General features: G+C 42.2%; 1 protein-coding gene across 5 annotated transcripts in view; it reads left to right on the forward strand.

The window, feature by feature from the left end:
- The window catches only part of SIN3A (SIN3 transcription regulator family member A), a 64,069-nt gene that overhangs the window by 41,275 nt on the left and 4,456 nt on the right, over nt 1–18,338 (forward strand). For 4 of the 5 annotated variants that reach the window (XM_004276327.4, XM_033440101.2, XM_033440100.2 and 1 more), the window contains 6 exons: nt 525–1,098; nt 3,355–3,524; nt 7,566–7,739; nt 12,184–12,276; nt 13,169–13,263; nt 17,649–17,856. In XM_004276327.4, coding sequence (XP_004276375.1) covers nt 525–1,098; nt 3,355–3,524; nt 7,566–7,739; nt 12,184–12,276; nt 13,169–13,263; nt 17,649–17,856 — 1,314 coding nt within the window. Of the gene's footprint in view, nt 1–524; nt 1,099–3,354; nt 3,525–7,304; nt 7,740–12,183; nt 12,277–13,168; nt 13,264–17,648; nt 17,857–18,338 lie in introns of those variants that run through there. The other variant, XM_033440103.2, reaches the window with a different exon arrangement.

Below are 18,338 nucleotides of genomic sequence, written 5' to 3' on the forward strand. Positions count from 1 at the left end.
TGCTTTCTTTGAGCTCACAGTCTTAGGGGATGGATAGAAACAAATACAGTGTGATTGAGAATTCCTAGAAATGGTGTGATCTTGAATTTGAAAAAACTTTGTATTATGAAACTATCAAACATACACAAAAGGGGAGAGGATAGTAAAATGATCTCTTACATAAACTTAATCACCTCTATTTTGCCAATTTTGTTATATCTGCCACCATCCACACTCCCACCCCAGAAGGATTTTAAAGTAAATCCTAGACTTCATATCGTATCCTCCATAAATACTAATCCGGAATTTTAAAAGATGATCCCAGTTCTGTCCCATTGTCTCTTATAAGTCTTCAATGTCTGGAAGGCACCGATCATTTTGTTATCAAACCACATCTCGCACATCATCTTTTTGTTTCTGGAAGTTTTGGGTTAGAAAATAATGGCCACTGTGGTTAATAGAAAGTACTGCTGGTGTAGTCTCATAGGTCTGTTCGTTGTTCCTGTAGGTACATCACGTAATACTTTGTCTCTCTCTCCTGTTAGAGGCAAGAGCAGGCTACGGAAGAAAATGCTGGTGTACCTGTTGGCCCACACCTCTCACTTGCCTACGAAGACAAACAGATTCTGGAAGATGCTGCTGCTCTGATTATCCACCATGTGAAGAGGCAGACAGGCATTCAGAAGGAGGACAAATATAAAATCAAGCAAATCATGCATCATTTTATTCCAGATCTGCTCTTTGCTCAGAGAGGTGATCTCTCGGATGTAGAGGAAGAGGAAGAAGAAGAGATGGATGTAGATGAAGCCACAGGGGCGGCTAAGAAGCACAATGGTGTTGGGGGCAGTCCCCCTAAGTCCAAGCTACTGTTCAGTAACACAGCAGCTCAGAAGTTAAGAGGGATGGATGAAGTATACAACCTCTTCTATGTTAATAATAACTGGTATATCTTTATGCGACTGCACCAGATACTCTGCTTGAGGCTGCTGCGGATTTGCTCCCAGGCTGAACGGCAAATTGAAGAAGAAAACCGAGAGAGAGAGTGGGAACGGGAAGTGTTGGGCATAAAGCGAGACAAGAGTGACAGCCCCGCCATCCAGCTACGTCTCAAAGAACCCAGTGAGTGCTTAGATTGTCAGTCTACAGAAGATGTGAGGGGTTGGGGACCTCAGGGCCTAGTTAGACTCAGGACTGCTTCCTTTTATACATAGAGCACAGGCAGGCCTTAGAGGCTGGCTAGGTTCAAATCCTAGCACCGCAGTTTACTGGTTGTGTGACCTTACTTAAACTCTGTGAACCTGTTTACCTGTAAAATGGAGGTACTACTTGTCTCTTGGGGTTGTTGGGACAATTGGAGAAAATATGAGAAGCACCCTGTGCACTGCTTGGATCATGGACACTCAATAGCTGGTACTATGGACACCAGGGAAGTGGGTGTCAGTTACTGTCAGTTTCCCAAATGGCAGATCTCTGGGTTATTGCAAAGTGTTTGAAAGGACAGAGACGTGACTCAAACGTCATAGTTGGTTTCATTCCATGACAGAACATAAATTCCTAGTTGTTCATGCCTGAGACAGATGCAAAAGAGGAGATGGGGACTCAAGAGATGGTTTGAGACAGCAGAACAGGCAGAGCAGGAATGAAGATAGAAGACTCAGGAAAAGGAAAATAAATGAGGATTAAGGAAGCCACCATATCCTCTAAGTAATTCTATACTGCTTGCTTCTAGATATCTCTTCAGGTCATAAGTTAGGTACTTAAGCTGTGAGCCAAAAGCTTTTTTGTGAAGCCTTTCTTCTGTGCTCTTTAGGAAATAGCCAATCTTTGGAGTGAATTATCCTTTCTTTTCTTTTCTTTCCTTTTTTTTTTTAAAAAAAAAAACTGTTACTGGTGTAAGAAGCCCATTTGAAGCCCTGGCCTTCTATCTGTTGAAGAGCTAATGAACCTGGGAATTAATTCTAAAAGCCTTTATCTGGATTAATACTAGCTTGAGAGACTTCAGTATAGTGATTCCATCTGCTTGGGTAGAAATGAGACAGAAGATGACCTAATCCTGGCTTGACCGTTGACTTAACCTGGTTTGAGGCTTACAGTTTGTTCTTGAGTAATAATGTCAAGCCTCACACTGATCGTGGGTCATGTGGTTTGCGCTAATAGCACTCAGCTTTATTCTGACATGAAAGCATTTTTTCATGGCAGTAGCACAGCCCGTTCCTATGCTGTGGATCCGAACAAGGTAATGTTCTGTAATGAAACTCAAGCCAGTTGCTTCTTTTAAACAGTAGTTGTCCTGTTTAACCTGTCTTGAATGAATCCATCACACTTCAGATAAATGGAAATGGACTCAGCTTTTGCTCTCAGCCTTTTTTCCCCTATATTTTACAAAGAGGTAACTAAATGTCAAAGACAAAGAGTTCTTGTTGTAATTTTTTTTCATTTCAGTGAACTTTTTATTGCAGTGCAAAACATAGACAGAAAAGTATACACATCCGAATTGTGTAGCTCAGCGAATTTTTACAAAGCAAACACACCTGATAACCAGCACCCTGATCAAGAAACAGAACATAACCGGTAGCCCCGTCGTGCCACAGTCTTGATTGCCAGCGCTGGAGATCAGAGTTGCCTGTTTTTGAGCTTTATGTAAATGGGTCTTATTTTAGTAAACTAAAGGCGGAGTCCTTTCACCTTTCCTTGTGCACACTGCTAGTTGCCAGACGTCTCTGTAACAACTGATAAGATTCCAGCTGGTGGTTGAAGTGATTCATATGCAGCAAGTACAAATCATTTAATGTAATTTGTGAAGTACAATATTGGGAATCCATTTTTAAACAAAAGGACTTTGACAAATGCAGATCACTTCATTATTCATAGAGGATTTAATTTGCACTCCTCTTTTTCTGTTCCCGAGAGGTTTCCTAGTGCTAGAGTATGGTTCCGCCTGCCTTTTCTCTTCAGCCCTTGATGCTCTGTTGAAAGAGCTGTATGAGCAGGCGACCTGTGTGAGGGATGCTCTTTGTAGGCTGCGAGAGCAGGTTCCTGTCTTAGCAGGGGAGCCAAGAAGTTTTTGACGAAACTTCTTCCCTGGGATATTTTGCTCTCCTGTCACGCATAGCCAGGCCATACTGTAAATAAGTGTTTTTCAGGCACGGTCAGTCGGAGTGTTAGAAGCCGCTGTTAAAGTTGCAGAGTCACTCTCCTTTAACAGACAGTGCTGGGGGTTGTAGCCACCTGTCAGATCTCATCTCTCTGCAGCAGACTAAACACCTAGATTTGTTCTGTTAAGTGCTCTTTAGGCCAGCTGTGGGATTTGCCCTGCCTTCTCTTCCAGTCTTTTCTTAGCAGGGTAAGGCCTCATCTCTCCCATCTCTCCCACAGTGGACGTTGATGTAGAAGATTATTACCCAGCTTTCCTGGATATGGTGCGGAGCCTGCTGGATGGCAACATAGACTCTTCACAGTATGAAGATTCGCTAAGAGAGATGTTTACCATTCATGCCTACATTGCCTTTACCATGGACAAACTCATCCAGAGCATTGTCAGACAGGTGAGGGCATGGCGGAGGCTAGGGTTGGTGAGGGAGAAAGTCTACAGATGGATTCAGGAAAGAGAAAAGGCAAGATTTCTGTTGGGAAAGCAGTCAGTTTCCTCATATAATGATGTTTATGAACGCATGGTTCTGTAGAGGGGAGGGAGAGGTTAATGTGATGTGATGTCGGATTTCTCCTGTTAACAGAGTGGGAGTACTTCAGCCATGTGGTTGACTCCTTTGCTTTGCTCAGCGTGCCCTGGGAGTATGAGCCTACCTGAGACGTGATGTTTTACCCCCAGCACTGGTCCTGACCCCCTGCCCTACCCTCCCAGCTCTTACGTCGGGTACCAGGCGTGAGCTCAGTTTCCTCTTCTTTAGGTGTTGGTAATTCTATGGACTTTCTGTATTTAACATTTGAAATTCTTTTTACAGGAAGGGTTTCATACAACATCTTTTATACTCTGTCCACCTCACTATCTGAGATTCCCTCTGAGTTAGATTTGTAGTTGGTTTTTTGGTTTATTCTTGTGGCACCCTAGAAGTTTGTAAATATGTTGTTCTTTACAACAATAATTTTATAGCAAATAACATGTAATAGGTTTCCATTCCTTTGCCTTTAGTTCTGAACTTTTGAAGGGATCGGAGTCTGTTGATAGTGCACCACTTTCTTTAAAGTGGAAACTTTTTTTTTTTTTTGCGATACGCGGGCCTCTCACTGTTGTGGCCTCTCCCATTGCGGAGCACAGGCTCCGGATGCACAGACTCAGCGGCCATGGCTCACGGGCCCGGCCGCTCCGCGGCACGTGGGATCTTCCCGGATCGGGGCACGAACCCGTGTCCCCTGCATCGGCAGGCGGACTCTCAGCCACTGCGCCACCAGGAAAGCCCAAAGTGAAAACTTTTAAAAAGACAATTCTAATTCTAGAGTCCACACCGCTACTATGGAAAGAAAAGCTTGTTCAGTGTTTTCCTCAGATAAAATATGGAATCCTTCGCAAAGTACTCATGCTTTTACCTTGAATTTAGAAGGATGCATGGCTCTGCACCCCTCTCACAGGATCTACTCAGAGTCAAGGAATGTTGCTTCACATAACTGAATCTTGGCATCTTCACAAAAGTTGTCAGGCAGAGAGCTGAAAGTTGAAGTGGTTATTAGGCCTTCCCTTAAGGGGTCTTAATGGTGATGGACAGAAATCTTTACATGTATACAATCAGCTATGGTCATAATTTTTTTTTTTTTTTTTGCTGTACGCGGGCCTCTCACTGTTGTGGCCTCTCCCGTTGCGGAGCACAGGCTCCAGACATGCAGGCTCAGCGGCCATGGCTCACGGGCCCAGCCACCCCACGGCACGTGGGATCCTCCCAGACCGGGGCACGAACCTGTGCCGCCTGCATCGGCAGGCGGACTCTCAACCACTGCGCCACCAGGGAAGCCCTGGTCATAATTTTTGAGAGACTAATGCCTGTTAATGTCCCCTAGATTTACATAAAAGACTTCAGTTACCATGTGCTTATGTTTCTGTTTACAAGTTTGCTGTTGCTACAGCTAGAAATAAAGTCTTTCATACTACCAGTACAACTTTAAAAATCTAATACAACAAGGCTCAGCGGCCATGGCTCACAGGCCCAGCCGCTCTGAGGCATGTGGGAACTTCCCAGACCGGGGCACGAACCCGTGTCCCCTGCATCGGCAGGCGGACTCTCAACCACTGCGCCACCAGGGAAGCCCGCAAGGTTGGTTTTTTAAATAGATATAATTAGTCTATTTACTAGAAGCACCTGGTTATGATTTTGAGTCAATAATACATAAGGTCCGATCTTTTTTTATGGAGACAGGTTTTATCCAGAAATCTGAATCCATTGTTTTTAAAATACGTTTATGCTCCTCAGCTTAACTCCTGAATTGGAGGCATAACATTTCTTACTCTCCTTATCTCCTTTGCTGTTCTCCAGAGTTCATTGCTGACTGGAGGTAGAACATATATTTCAAGGTCAAACCATATATTTATCTTACTTTTCTAGACTAGTTTAAGAGGGTTTTGTCTTAAGAATACAATAGGCAGTCTCACAGACATCTGGTGTGGGACTCAAAATATGGCCAGACCATCTAGGGGTTAGACTGGGGAGGTTTTTTTTTTCCCTCTCCTGCATGCCTCCTTTCTGGACATCTCCCCCATCCTCATGCTTCTCTCTTCAGATGAACACTCAGCACGTACTCAAGGCTTCTCCAGCACCTGAGGCTTTCACTTGCCACGGCAGTGCCTCTGGCCCTGGCATTACCAACCATCCAGGTGCTCCTCTGTAAAAAGTCTACCAGACACACTCATTGTGTCAATTCAATTTAGCAGGAGAGAGAATCTAACCAGCCTAGTGTGGGGATGAGAGTTGCCTAGTTGTCCCTGGATTTATAATGCTGCCCTTTCCAAAGACTAGAAGGGGCCAGATATCCAAGGAGAGGGTGCGGATAGGGAGTCGGTGACGTGGTCTCCTTTTACAGGAAGGTATAAAGAAGTATCTACATGATAGAGACCATGCTTTGGACGTGCACTGCTTTTTTTCTCTCTTAAACACTGTATTTTAAGCCTTCCCCCGTATTAGCAAGTTATCATAAGCATTATTTTAATGGTCACATTAAAAGCCGTTGTATAGACTAATTGTAATTTAACGACCTCCAGTTGCTGGCCTTTCTGCCACCATCAGGTCACTCACCCTTCTGACCTTGCACCTTGTCCATTTATCTACAAATACACATACTTGTCACTTAAGAGTTTTTTAAATGTTAAAAATAAGTAGTTGTCATAGTTACTAGCACTTCAAAAAGAGTGTATCTTCCTAAAAATAGAATGGCTTAGTGGTTATGAGAATTTTAAAGTAAAATAGACAAATTGATACTGCAATTAACATTTTGCTTTCTTGTATCTGTTTTTCACATTCTCTGGCATTTTAATGGGTAAAGTTTCATTTGAGAGAATCTTTATTTCACAGTAGATATATCGTCATGACCTATGAGAGTAGAATCTCTGAAAGATTCAACTTTCTAGTCATCAGATAGTTTAATAAGATAGTTTCAGAAGTTACCAGTAGTCAGTCGTGATTGACCTGTGTTGAAAATGAGTTAATTTACCTACAATTTTAAATACTATACTTTTATTATCAGATGTGGAAAAATAGAGGATGTGTTAGAAAGAATATTAGTCCTAACTCAGCTCCTTCAGCTGAGCACCCATGACAGATTAATTCAGTAACAGCTTCCTCAGTGCCTATTGAGTTTCAGACTTTGTACTAGGGCTGTGAATGTAGACATGGATCTTGCTTTCATGGTTCTCCGAAGTCCCTCTCCTCACCTTAGCACACGTGAGTTTTCTTATCTAACATGTAAATTTGTCTCATATATCAATATAGTAGGGTACCCTTCTCCAGCCTGCTTCCCAGGGTAGTTGTGTGGATCAACTGAGAATACGTATGAAAGGAAATTGTAAATGGTAAAGAAGTGCCATAAAATTAGGAAGCCATGGAAATTTTCTTTCATGTAAAAAAATTTTTCTTAAGTTCCTTAGAACTTTAAATGAGTAGCACATTAACCTGAGTTGCTTATGGTTTTGCTTTTAAATATATATGAACATTTTATTCATGGACCAGAGATATGGTTGAAGATTTTGGCTTGGTTATTCTCCAAGAAAATAAGATAGTGGTTTTGTATGATTAATGTTCTAAAATGATCAACCAGAAAACCCTTCTTTTTTTTTCTTTTTGCGGTACGCGGGCCTCTCACTGTTGTGGCCTCTCCCGTTGCAGAGCACGGGCTCTGGACGCGCAGGCTCATCGGCCATGGCTCACGGGCCCAGCCGCTCCGCGGCATGTGGGATCTTCCCGGACCGGGGCATGAACCCGTATGCCCTGCATCGGCAGGCAGACTCTCAACCACTGCGCCACCAGGGAGGCCCTGGAAAAAACCTTTTTGAGCTGAGTGATTGGAACCACCAAAGGGAGGCTGAGTGTGTGACAGGGAGAACTATATTTTTGGTTCCCTGATGACTTGCCTTTGCTTGATTCCAGCTGCAGCACATCGTGAGTGATGAGATCTGTGTACAAGTGACTGACCTGTACCTGGCGGAAAACAATAATGGGGCCACTGGAGGCCAGCTGAATACACAGACCTCAAGGAGCCTCCTGGAGTCAACATATCAGCGGAAGGCTGAGCAGCTCATGTCAGATGAGAATTGCTTTAAGGTGAGAGGTACTCAGGTAGTCAGGGACCATGCTGACGACAGTGTGAGCTGTTGGGGCTCTCTCCACCAGAAGTCAAAGCCATACCAGGGTACTTTGACCCAGTGATTCCACTCCTAGACCTCCTTGGAGAGCCTGTGAACTCACTGGAATAAATGCCAAAAAACATGGAAAAGTAAAGTCTCTTGTGGGTAGTCTGTTTCTTGCCTTTTAAAAAAATTAGCTCTTACATATGATTTTTATAATTTTGTATTCTTCTTCGCTGAACATTTATTTGGGTATTAAATGCTTCGTAAATATTATTGTTTAAAAGTGTAATCCATGGTCGTTGTAGAAAAGATAGGAAACGCAGAGAAAAGAAAAACTAGTCACCTACAGTTCTTCCCAGAAATAATCATTGATGACATTTCTAAACTTTTCTATGCTAATATGTATTTTGAAAAAGATTATACTGGGCAAAATGTTCTGGAACTTATTTCGCTCAATTAGCAACACCTCTGGGTCTTCAGCATCTTTTTATGACTATTTGATATTTAATTTTATAGAAAATTATGCCTGTCTAGTTGGACATTTAGGTTGTTTCCGGTTTTCTACCATTATAATAGCTAATTAGAAAAGCAAATAGCTGGAAACAGTCTAGGTGTCCAACCCTTTACGGGAATGGTTAATGGCAGCCTATTGTGTGAATGCTGGATAGCATATTTTGCAGCTCTTAAAAGTTAATTATGAATTATAAAAATACTGAAACAAATAAAGGACACAAAATTATGTGTGTTATGATTGCATCTATGTAATAAACGTGTATAGTTGAACAAAGCCTGTATGTATTAATGTAAGCACAGGTTTAGGTGGCCCAGAATAAGGTTTGTAGTTGGCCTAGCAGAGAGAGCTAAGCTAAATAAAAGTTTGACCTTGGTGGGCATGTTCCATGTACTTTAATGATCTGACCCTCAAATTGTTCACTTCTATTTTCAGCTATTTCTTTAGTTTCTGATCTATCACCTGTACTGTTGGCTTAATTTAGAATCAAAGACCTGGAAATGAGTTTTCTAGTTCAGTCACAGATCTAATGTTCTACTATCCGAGGACTTTCCCACTACAGAAGAGATTTCCTAAGCCTTTCAGAGTTTTAAATCTGTAAATGTTTATTATGAGTTTAGTGGGTGTTTACTTTCATGGTGGACAGAATTATCATCCCCATCTACAATGAGTTAACAGTGTATTAAATTGTGTGGTGAGGGCCTATGAAGGAATGGGTAGACTCACCCAGTAGATAAGAATAGTTGTCAGAATAGCAGAGGGAATAGCAGGAACAGAAGGCTTGGTAACCAGGAAAATCGTGTCATCACAGTGACCTTTTTCTTTCAAATGTTTATATAGAGAATAAAAGTCCATATAGTATTAGCATTAAGCTAAGAATAAGCAGCCCTTCAAATCCTCTGCCCAGCCCCACCTCCCGCCTCCTCTCCCTTCATTTTTTTTCTATGCATATTCTACAGTGCTTTTTTAAAAATCAGGCATGTTTAGCTCTCTGTGTATCCATTCAGACCCTTTTCTGTGCATTTGCATATATTGACACATAGATGTTTATATAGAAATTAATGATTAGATTTAGATTGGATTAGCGTATTTTACATCTGGCTTTTTTTTTTTTTTTTTTACATGTCTTAGAATTTGCTCTATTTTGGTTTACATAGATCCAGCTCATTTTTTCAACTGCTGTGTCATACATAATAGTATGAATGTACCATAGTTTTTTGCGGGTTTTTTTGTTTGTTTGTTTTTGGGGGTTTTTTTTTGGCTATGCCACGTGGCCTGTGGGATATTAGTTCCCCCACCAGGGATGGAACCTGGGCCCCCAGCAGTGAAAGCGCCAAGTCCTTAACCACTGGACTGCCGGGGAATTCCCTGTACTATAGTTTTTTAAAAAAATCATTGCCTGATGGGTAAACGTTTTAAACTATTTCCATTTTTTACTATCTCAAATAGTGCTTCATTGAACCGCATTTTGTATCCTTGCGTGCACGTGGTAGTGTTTGTTTAGGGTAGAGGCAGAGAAATGAAATTACTAGGTTAAATGGTATGCATATTTTAAAATTTAAACTTTAATGGGTATTCCCATTTCACTCTCCAAAGTGACTGGCTATACCAGTGTGCACTTTGATAAGAGCATTTATTTCCCCATTCTTAGTCAACACTTAGTATTATCAAACTTATTTTTGCCAATTAGATGATTAGAAAAATATTTTAATTCACATTTCCCTGTTCACTACTGTTTCCTGTTTTTCTCTTCTGTGTATTGCCTACTCGCATCCTTCACCTTTTGCGGGGGAGAGGGGTCGTAGTTTTTTTTTGTTTGTTTTTTTGTTTTTTTGTTTTTTCAGTACACGGGCCTCTCACTGTTGTGGCCTCTCCCGTTGCGGAGCATAGGCTCCGGACACGCAGGCTCAGCGGCCATGGCTCACGGGCCCAGCCGCTCCACAGCACGTGGGATCTTCTTGGACTAGGCATGAACCCGTGTCCCCTGCATCGGCAGGCGGACTCTCAACCACTGTGCCACCAGGGAAGCCCTGTAGTTCTTTTTATGTACTTTTTCAAATATGATTTTCTTTGTCATGATTTCTCTGAAATCGATTGGTCTTCCTCTATGTCCTGTCCTTCAGTGCTCAGCTGAGTGTCACTTCAGTGAAGTGAAATCTTTCTCATCTCACTGAGGGGGGATAACATATTGTGCATGTTTCTAGAGTAGTACCTTTGTAGTTATTTTGTTGTAATGTAAATATAGCTATTTGTATCCCTTTTCCTTCACTAAATTGAGCTCCTCCAAGCAAGAAACCATGTTCTCTTCTGCATGTGCCTCTGCCTAATAAATGGCAAACATTCAGTGACTATGTGTTAGTTGAATGAAGCCTAGGAGATTGGCAGAGGAGGCATGGAGAGGAGGTGGGGGTGTCCAAATGGTAGAGGATCTTCACAGCCATAACTAAGGAAAAGGTATGAATTTTGTTGTGGTTGGCGAGCAGTGAAGCATTTTTAAGGACTAAATATTCCACTGGCTTTGAGCTTTCAGGAAGATTAGTAACACTGAGTAACGAGGAGGGGAGGAATCAGAGTCATGTTTACAACTGGAGGCAGTTACCAAATTTGGGTGATGGATGTGGGCAATCTAATAATAAAGTTAGTCAAGACTTGGAGAGTGGTTGCAGAGGTCAGAGAGTTGGGGTGAACACATGGTAAAGGACCTAACAAGACAGGTGTCAGGCGAGGAGCCTGTTGGGATGAAATTGAGTTCAGTTTTAGGCATGTAGAGGAGACTTGTCTTCTCAATATTACTTTGAAGAGTGGTTTCTTTACAGCAGTGGGACAAATCTCGACACTCTAGGTTTTTTCATCCTAAATCCAGGGAGGTTTAGCAAACTCCTAGGAGCAGTTTTTTTCATATCTATTTTGGAAGTAACTATGTTTGTATGTGTGTATGTTATGTTCTTGTTACTTTATAAATTTTACTAGCAAATAGGAATTCTTCTTCTCCAGAAGAACTGTGAACCAGAACTGGTTTCTGGTCCTGTTTGCTTACTGACTAGCTGTGTGGCCTTGAGAAATCAGAACTTTCTGAATTTTAGGTTTTTCCCTATGTAAAATGAAGAATGTTGAAATAAATGATTCTCAAGCTTTCTTCTAATCGCTGATCTTCACCATTGATTCCTATAGTGATCTGGTCTGCAGCGAGCCCTTAGGATCAGGGCATTGAGAATCCTGGGATTCCAAAAGGGGAGATCTGTGTGCCATCACCATTTGATACTTCTTTTGTGCAAAATGTGACTTGGTTTTGCCTCTATCAGTGTACTGCTTTTAAATATGAATTTTTTTAAAAAATCACACAAATAGTATTAGCAGAACTCAGTTTCAAATATGATTGGTACCATTGCAGCAGATCACTTCTTATGTTGATGTTTTGTGTTCCTTACCTCATGGTATGTGTGATTTCTTGGGTAGTCTTTATTGTGGTGGAAATGTGATTGCTGTTTTCTGTTTGATGTTTTCCATTTCACTTTGGTATGAGAAGTTTCCTTTTTTTTTTTAAACACTGTAGGCTTGTTTACATCTTTGTATCAAGTCCCATAAATGGGATTATCAAGTGAAATGGCATTGACATTTTATGGTTCTGACTTTTGAGCACTCTCTGGTATTGATTACTGTTTTAGATAATTCAAGAAGTAAGAAACATGAAATGGTGCTTCTTGCTCTAACATTTCATTTTGCTGGTAGCAAGATTGGACCTTTGCCTTTTTATCACCTGCTAAGCTTTTGAGTTATCTTCCTCATCTCTTCAATTGGAGCAAAATTTTTTTTATAACTTTATTGCCTCCCCACCTCTCAACCCTTGAGAATCTGTTTACAGCTTTGGAGATGGTCTTTTGTTTACATTCAGGTTTCTTATTTGCAGCTTATGTTCATTCAGAGCCAAGGCCAGGTTCAGCTGACCATCGAGCTTTTGGACACGGAAGAGGAGAACTCGGATGACCCTGTAGAAGCAGAGGTATGGATGAGTATACTGCAGAAACTGGGGAGAGTATGTCATGTTCTGAGAGTCTGCCCAGTGAGTGTCTTCTAGAAGTCCAGCCAGTGTTAGCCTGTTTAAGGGTCAGGACCTGACGCTTAAGTACAGGTCATTTCAGCCATATCTTCAGCTGAAGAAAAGGACTGCCTGGTGGTAAGATATTTAGGATTGATGGCAGTCTCATCTAGCTTTCAGGAAAGCCCTCTCCTCTGAGGAAGTCTCATGGTTGGCAGCTTTCTTGTTTTTCTCCTAAAGCACAAGAAACAACAAATGAGGTGCCATCTGCCCAGTATCATCTTGACCCTTTGTGTCATGTTTACTTTTTATTGGGATAGATGGAGCCAGGAGTTCTCAACCCCACGGGGTAGACAGAGTGAGTTGGTTATCATAGTTGGGTCTAGCAGGTAATATTAATGAGAAATGCAAGCCACATGTATGTATGGTGCTGAGGGCATACGGAGGGGAGGAGATTGTTGTTTTATGGGAATATTGGCTCGTGGTTGCCAAATCTTAAATTTTTTTAAAAGAGATGCCAGAAATTTAGATTTTGATGTGAAAGATACTGATTTTCAAACATTTGCCACTATACATTTTGTTCTTTAACAAAACCCTCTGTAGGGAAATAAAACTTGTCAGTGAGCCAGCTTCTAACCATTTATGACTTCTGGTAACTGTTAAGTATCTCAGAGAAACTTTAGGTTTTGCATTCTCACAGATTTTTTTAAGCTGTCATTATGGAAAGAGATTTTTTTGATCTTGTATTTAAATATTTCAGACATTTTAGTCATAGAATTTGCTAGACAACCTGATGAGGTTGGAGTTCAGTTTTTGTGCTCTCTCCCCCACCCCCATTTTGTGTTTACAATCCTAGCGCTGGTCAGACTATGTGGAGCGATACATGAATTCTGATACTACCTCTCCTGAGCTTCGTGAGCACCTGGCACGGAAACCAGTGTTTCTCCCACGGTGAGTGAACCAACTCATGTATCGGCAGCATAACGCTAATGCACAGTCCAGGAACGAGGAGTTAGATGACTTTCAGTTTCTTGGTTTTCACTTATTCTGTTGTTCTGTCTACTGAGGATGCTAATTCAGGGTTTGTATGGTTTTACACCATGAGCTTACCTGGAGCACGTGCCAAAGCATCAGGGAGGCAAGAGTTTTAGGAGTCGGTAGTAACTTCCCTTCAGGAATGTGTGTCAGAGTCTCCAGGGTTTGATGATTCACTTGGAGGACTCAAGGACTCAGCATGTAGGCATACCCACAGGGATGGTTTACTGTAGCGAAAGGATACAAAGCTACATCAGCAAAGGGAGAAGGTGCCTGTGACAAAATCAGAGGATGCCAGGCGCAAGCTTCTAAGGGGCTGTGACTTCCACTGGAGGCACAAGGACACTCATGCCTCCAGCAGCAAATTATGACAATATGTTTGAGATGCTGCCTACCAGAGAAGCTCATTGGAGACTTGGTACTGGGGGTTTTATTGGGTGCTGCTCCTGCAGGCACCCTCTGCCTAGCTTGTACCAAAATTCCAGACTTCCAGAAGGAAAGCACGTTTTCAGCATAAACCATTTATTTTGTACAAACAGTTTAGGTACAGTGAGGCACTCTTATCATTCAGGGAATGGGGGAAACTCTCCCAAAATCCAAGATGCCAGAACCCAGCCAAGGGACAACCTTGTAAGCACGGTTTGCAAAGGATAGCAGTCTTAGGCCTGCTATGTTAACTCTCTTCATGGAATTTTAAAAATTTCCTGGGCTTCCCTGGTGGCGCAGTGGTTGAGAGTCTGCCTGCCGATGCAGGGGACGCGGGTTCGTGCCCCGGACCAGGAAGATCCCACATGCCGCGGAGCAACTGGGCCTGTGAGCCATGGCCGCTGAGCCTGCGCGTCCGGAGCCTGTGCTCCGCAACAGTAGAGGCCACAACAGTGAGAGGCTCGCGTACCGGAAAAAAAAAAAGAATTTCCTCCCCATATATGGGCAAATTGTATGCTGGACCTCTGTCTGAGGATGAAGACAGAGTTTCAGAAGTAGAAAATAGGTTTTGCTGTAGTAGATTGGCTTTCTTTCTTCCCCAAATTTTGCGAATTGAAATCTCATGTCTTACATTCCCAGAAAGGTATTATCCCAGTATTATTAGACTTAGTCCTAATTGGAACATGGAAAGGGGTGAGAACAGAAGGGCCCTGCCAGCTTCTTCCATTCACTGAGTCATTTAACAGACTTCAGGCAGCTGCTCTGTGCCAGGCCCCTTTCTTAACAAAACAGATTTAGTCTCCATGCTTTTTTTTTAAAATTTATTTTATTTATTTATTTTTGGCTGCGTTGGGTCTTTGTTGCCGCACGCGGGCTTTCTCTTCGTTGTGGTGTGTGGGCTTCTCATGGCAGTGGCTTCTCTTGTTGTGGAGCACGGGCTCTAGGCGCGTGGGCTTCAGTAGTTGTGGCACGCAGGCTCAGTAGTTGTGGCTCACGGGCTCTAGAGCACAGACTCAGTAGTTGTGGCGCATGGGCTTAGCTGCTCCGCAGCATGTGGGATCTTCCCGGACCAGGGCTCAAACCTGTGTCCCCTGCATTGGCAGGCGGATTCTTAACCACTGCCCCAGCAGGGAAGTCCCTCCATGCTTATGAAACATAACATTGTATATTTCTCAACAGATTGGCAAAATTCTTAAAAAGATTTGTAATCTTTGTTATGGAGTGTGTGGGGAAGAGGGGAGGCACTTTGATTTACTGTGGGGGGAAATATTGATACAATCATTCCAGGATCAGAGCAGTTAAAATGTATAGGACCTTTACCCTGGAACTTTAATTTTTAATAATTTGCCTTACAGCTATTACAGCTGAGGTTCTTTCTCAGTCTTTTTGTCCTTAAGACCCCTTACAGTCTTAGAGATTGAATACACCAAAAAAACTTTTGTTTATGTGGATTATATCTAGTAATATTTACCACATTAGAAATTAAAACTGAAAAACGTTTACTGTGTTTATGAATTCATTAAAAACAATGCTAAATGCATTCTGTGTTATAAGTAATATTTTAATGAAAAGCTACTTCAAAACAACTAATTAGTGAAGAGTGGCATTGCTTTACATTTTTGTAAATCTGTTTCATGTCTGGCTTAATAGAAGAACAGCTGGATTCTCGTATCTGCTTCTACATTCATTCTGTTGCACTATTTTGTTTCGTCAAAATACATGAAGAAAATCTGGCCTTACTGAAACATGTAGCTCAAAAAAGTAGTATTTCCATATCCTTTCAGATAATTATGGATATTCTTTGATATGACAGTAGAACTGTCCAAGTAGTAGTTTCTTAAAGGTTAGTTGCAGTATCAGTGAACTTTTCATGTGGTTATGTCAAAATCCATTGGTTTATCTTGTACTTTGAATTTTTTCATGCATGGTTTTATAACTTCATGCAGTTGGTTATTTGGAACATTTTAGTTCACTAAGTTATGCAGACCTACCAAATGTTGACACGTCTTCATTTTACAGTATTCCCACCCCCCACCCAGCACCCCCAAAAACACCACATTTATTAATATTGCCGTTGACCTCATCAGTCACATTTTTTTTTTTTTTTTGCGTACGCGGGCCTCTCACTGTTGTGGCCTCTCCCGTTGCGGAGCACAGGCTCCGGATGCGCAGGCTCAGCGGCCATGGCTCACGGGCCTAGCTGCTCCGCGGCATGTGGGATCTTCCTGGACCGGGGCACGAACCCGTGTCCCCTGCATCGGCAGGCGGACTCTCAACCACTGCGCCACCAGGGAAGCCCCAGTCACATCTTTTAAGTAGTGGGAAGTTGTCACACCTCATGCCGGCCAATACCAGTTTACCAAAATTCCGAGTTTTACTTGAAAGCTTAAATTTTATCATTGGCAACGAATGTGCTCAGTTGTTTTCCTTGAAGTACCAGTCTCCCTTGTTCACTTTTGAGAAAATATTTGCCAAATACCCCAGATCGGCTAGTCAGCTATTCTTTCAGGTAAAAATGGCGAACCATGTGCAGCTCAAGCAGTGCTCAAGTGCTTTCCTTCATGAATCCCATTGTACTTTGGCACACAAAGGTACTTTATGTTTAGTTCCCATTTCGTCACCCAGTATGTTAAAAAGATGTGAACTAACGGCCTTATCAATAATAAGAGATGTTATTGTTTCATCAAGGACATTCTTAAGTCAGAGCAGCTTTCCTTTTTGAATTGCCAGTGTGTGGCCAGAGAAGAGTACAAAGATATCTAAGGACAGATCGGTGCCATCACCAATTGGTTTTTTTTTAATAGTCACTATTATTTTTGCACTGCCAATGCTAATGTTAATACTGTTTTTTTTTTTTAAAGAAAGAAAGACACTGTTTTAGTATTATTATGACAGTAGTTTTGATCTTACAACTTCCTAAAAAGCATCGTGGGGGCCCCAATAGTCCTTGGACCAAAGAACTGCTGTCCTACGGAAATGTGTGTACACAAAGATATTCACTGAAGCAACGTTTTTTTTGTTTTGTTTTGTTTTGTTTTGTTTGCGGTACGCGGGCCTCTCACTGTTGTGGCCGCCCCCGCTGCGGAGCACAGGCTCCGGACACGCAGGCTCAGCGGCCATGGCTCATGGGCCCAGCCGCTCCGCGGCATGTGGGATCTTCCTGGACCGGGGCACGAACCTGCGTCCCCTGAATCGGCAGGCGGACTCTCAACCACTGCGCCACCAGGGAAGCCCTGAAGCAATGTTTTTAATAGCAAAGTGTAGGAAACAGTAGAACTGTCTAGCTGACAACCTTTCTCTGCTTGTGTTGGAGGGAATTAAGCCTGCCAAGGCATCCACTGATGTGAATTATCTTCTTTCCTAGATGTGTAGAATAGCACTAGTTATGTACCATCTGTGGGAGAATTGAAAAAAATAGACATTTAAGTAATTTTCTGTGCTCTGTGGTTCAGATGAAGGACCTGATTAATTCCTGTTAAGGAATTGTTCAATTAAGACACATTCCTCTGTAGCAGTTAAAGAGAATGACACAAATCTATCTGTAGTGAAATGAAAAAATCTTCATGACATTAAGTGAAAAGTTGAGAGAGACCTAGAAGATTTTAAATGAAAACTGCTAACAGTGGCTACCTGTGGCAAGGCAAGTGGGATTTCGAGAATTGGGGTAGGGGGTTAGTTGGCAATTTCTTTTTATTCTTTATATCTCTGCAGTTGAAAAAAAATTTTTTTTAACAATAAAACCACTGGACATTTTAAAAATGTATGTAATTAAAATTGTGATACGTGCTGTGAAGGCAAATAAAAAACTTTTGGGGCAGTCATGGGAACCTGCACCTGGAGGAGCTCTCATCCTGCAGGGCTTTGCTGCTTTGTAGGAATCTGCGGCGGATCCGGAAGTGTCAGCGTGGTCGAGAACAGCAGGAAAAGGAAGGGAAGGAAGGGAACAGCAAGAAGACCATGGAGAATGCGGATAGCCTGGATAAGCTGGAGTGTAGATTCAAGCTGAATTCCTATAAGATGGTATATGTGATCAAGTCAGAGGACTACATGTATCGGAGGACCGCCTTGCTCCGGGCTCATCAGGTGAGAACCAGTAACTGGAATTTCTCCACATTTCTCCCTCCTCAGCCAGGACCAGGCCTGCCCCAGAGGCTTCTGGTTGTTTCTCTCCCTTTGTGAAAATCTCTTGGATTTGAGAATTGTTGAGTAAGGATGCCGTAACAAAGTCCCACAGACTGCGTGGCTTAAACAACAGAAATTTATTGTCCTACAGTTCTAGAGGTTGGAAGTCCAAGGTCGAAGTGTTGGCAGAGTTGCTTTGAACCTTCTGAGGGCTGTGAGGGAAAAACTATTCCTTGCCTTTCCTAGCCTCTGGTGGTTTGCTGGCAATCATTGGCATTGCTTGGCTTGCATATTTCTGCCTTCATTTTTATATGGCATTCTCCCTAAATGCATGTCTGTGTCCAAATTTCCCCCTTTTAAAGAATGCCAGCCATGTGGGATTATGGGTCCACCCTACAACAGACAGTATGAGCTCACCTTAACTAATTACATCTGCAACAACG

The sequence above is a fragment of the Orcinus orca genome, chromosome 2 (assembly GCF_937001465.1).
Source record: "Orcinus orca chromosome 2, mOrcOrc1.1, whole genome shotgun sequence".
NCBI classification, from domain to species: domain Eukaryota; kingdom Metazoa; phylum Chordata; class Mammalia; order Artiodactyla; family Delphinidae; genus Orcinus; species Orcinus orca.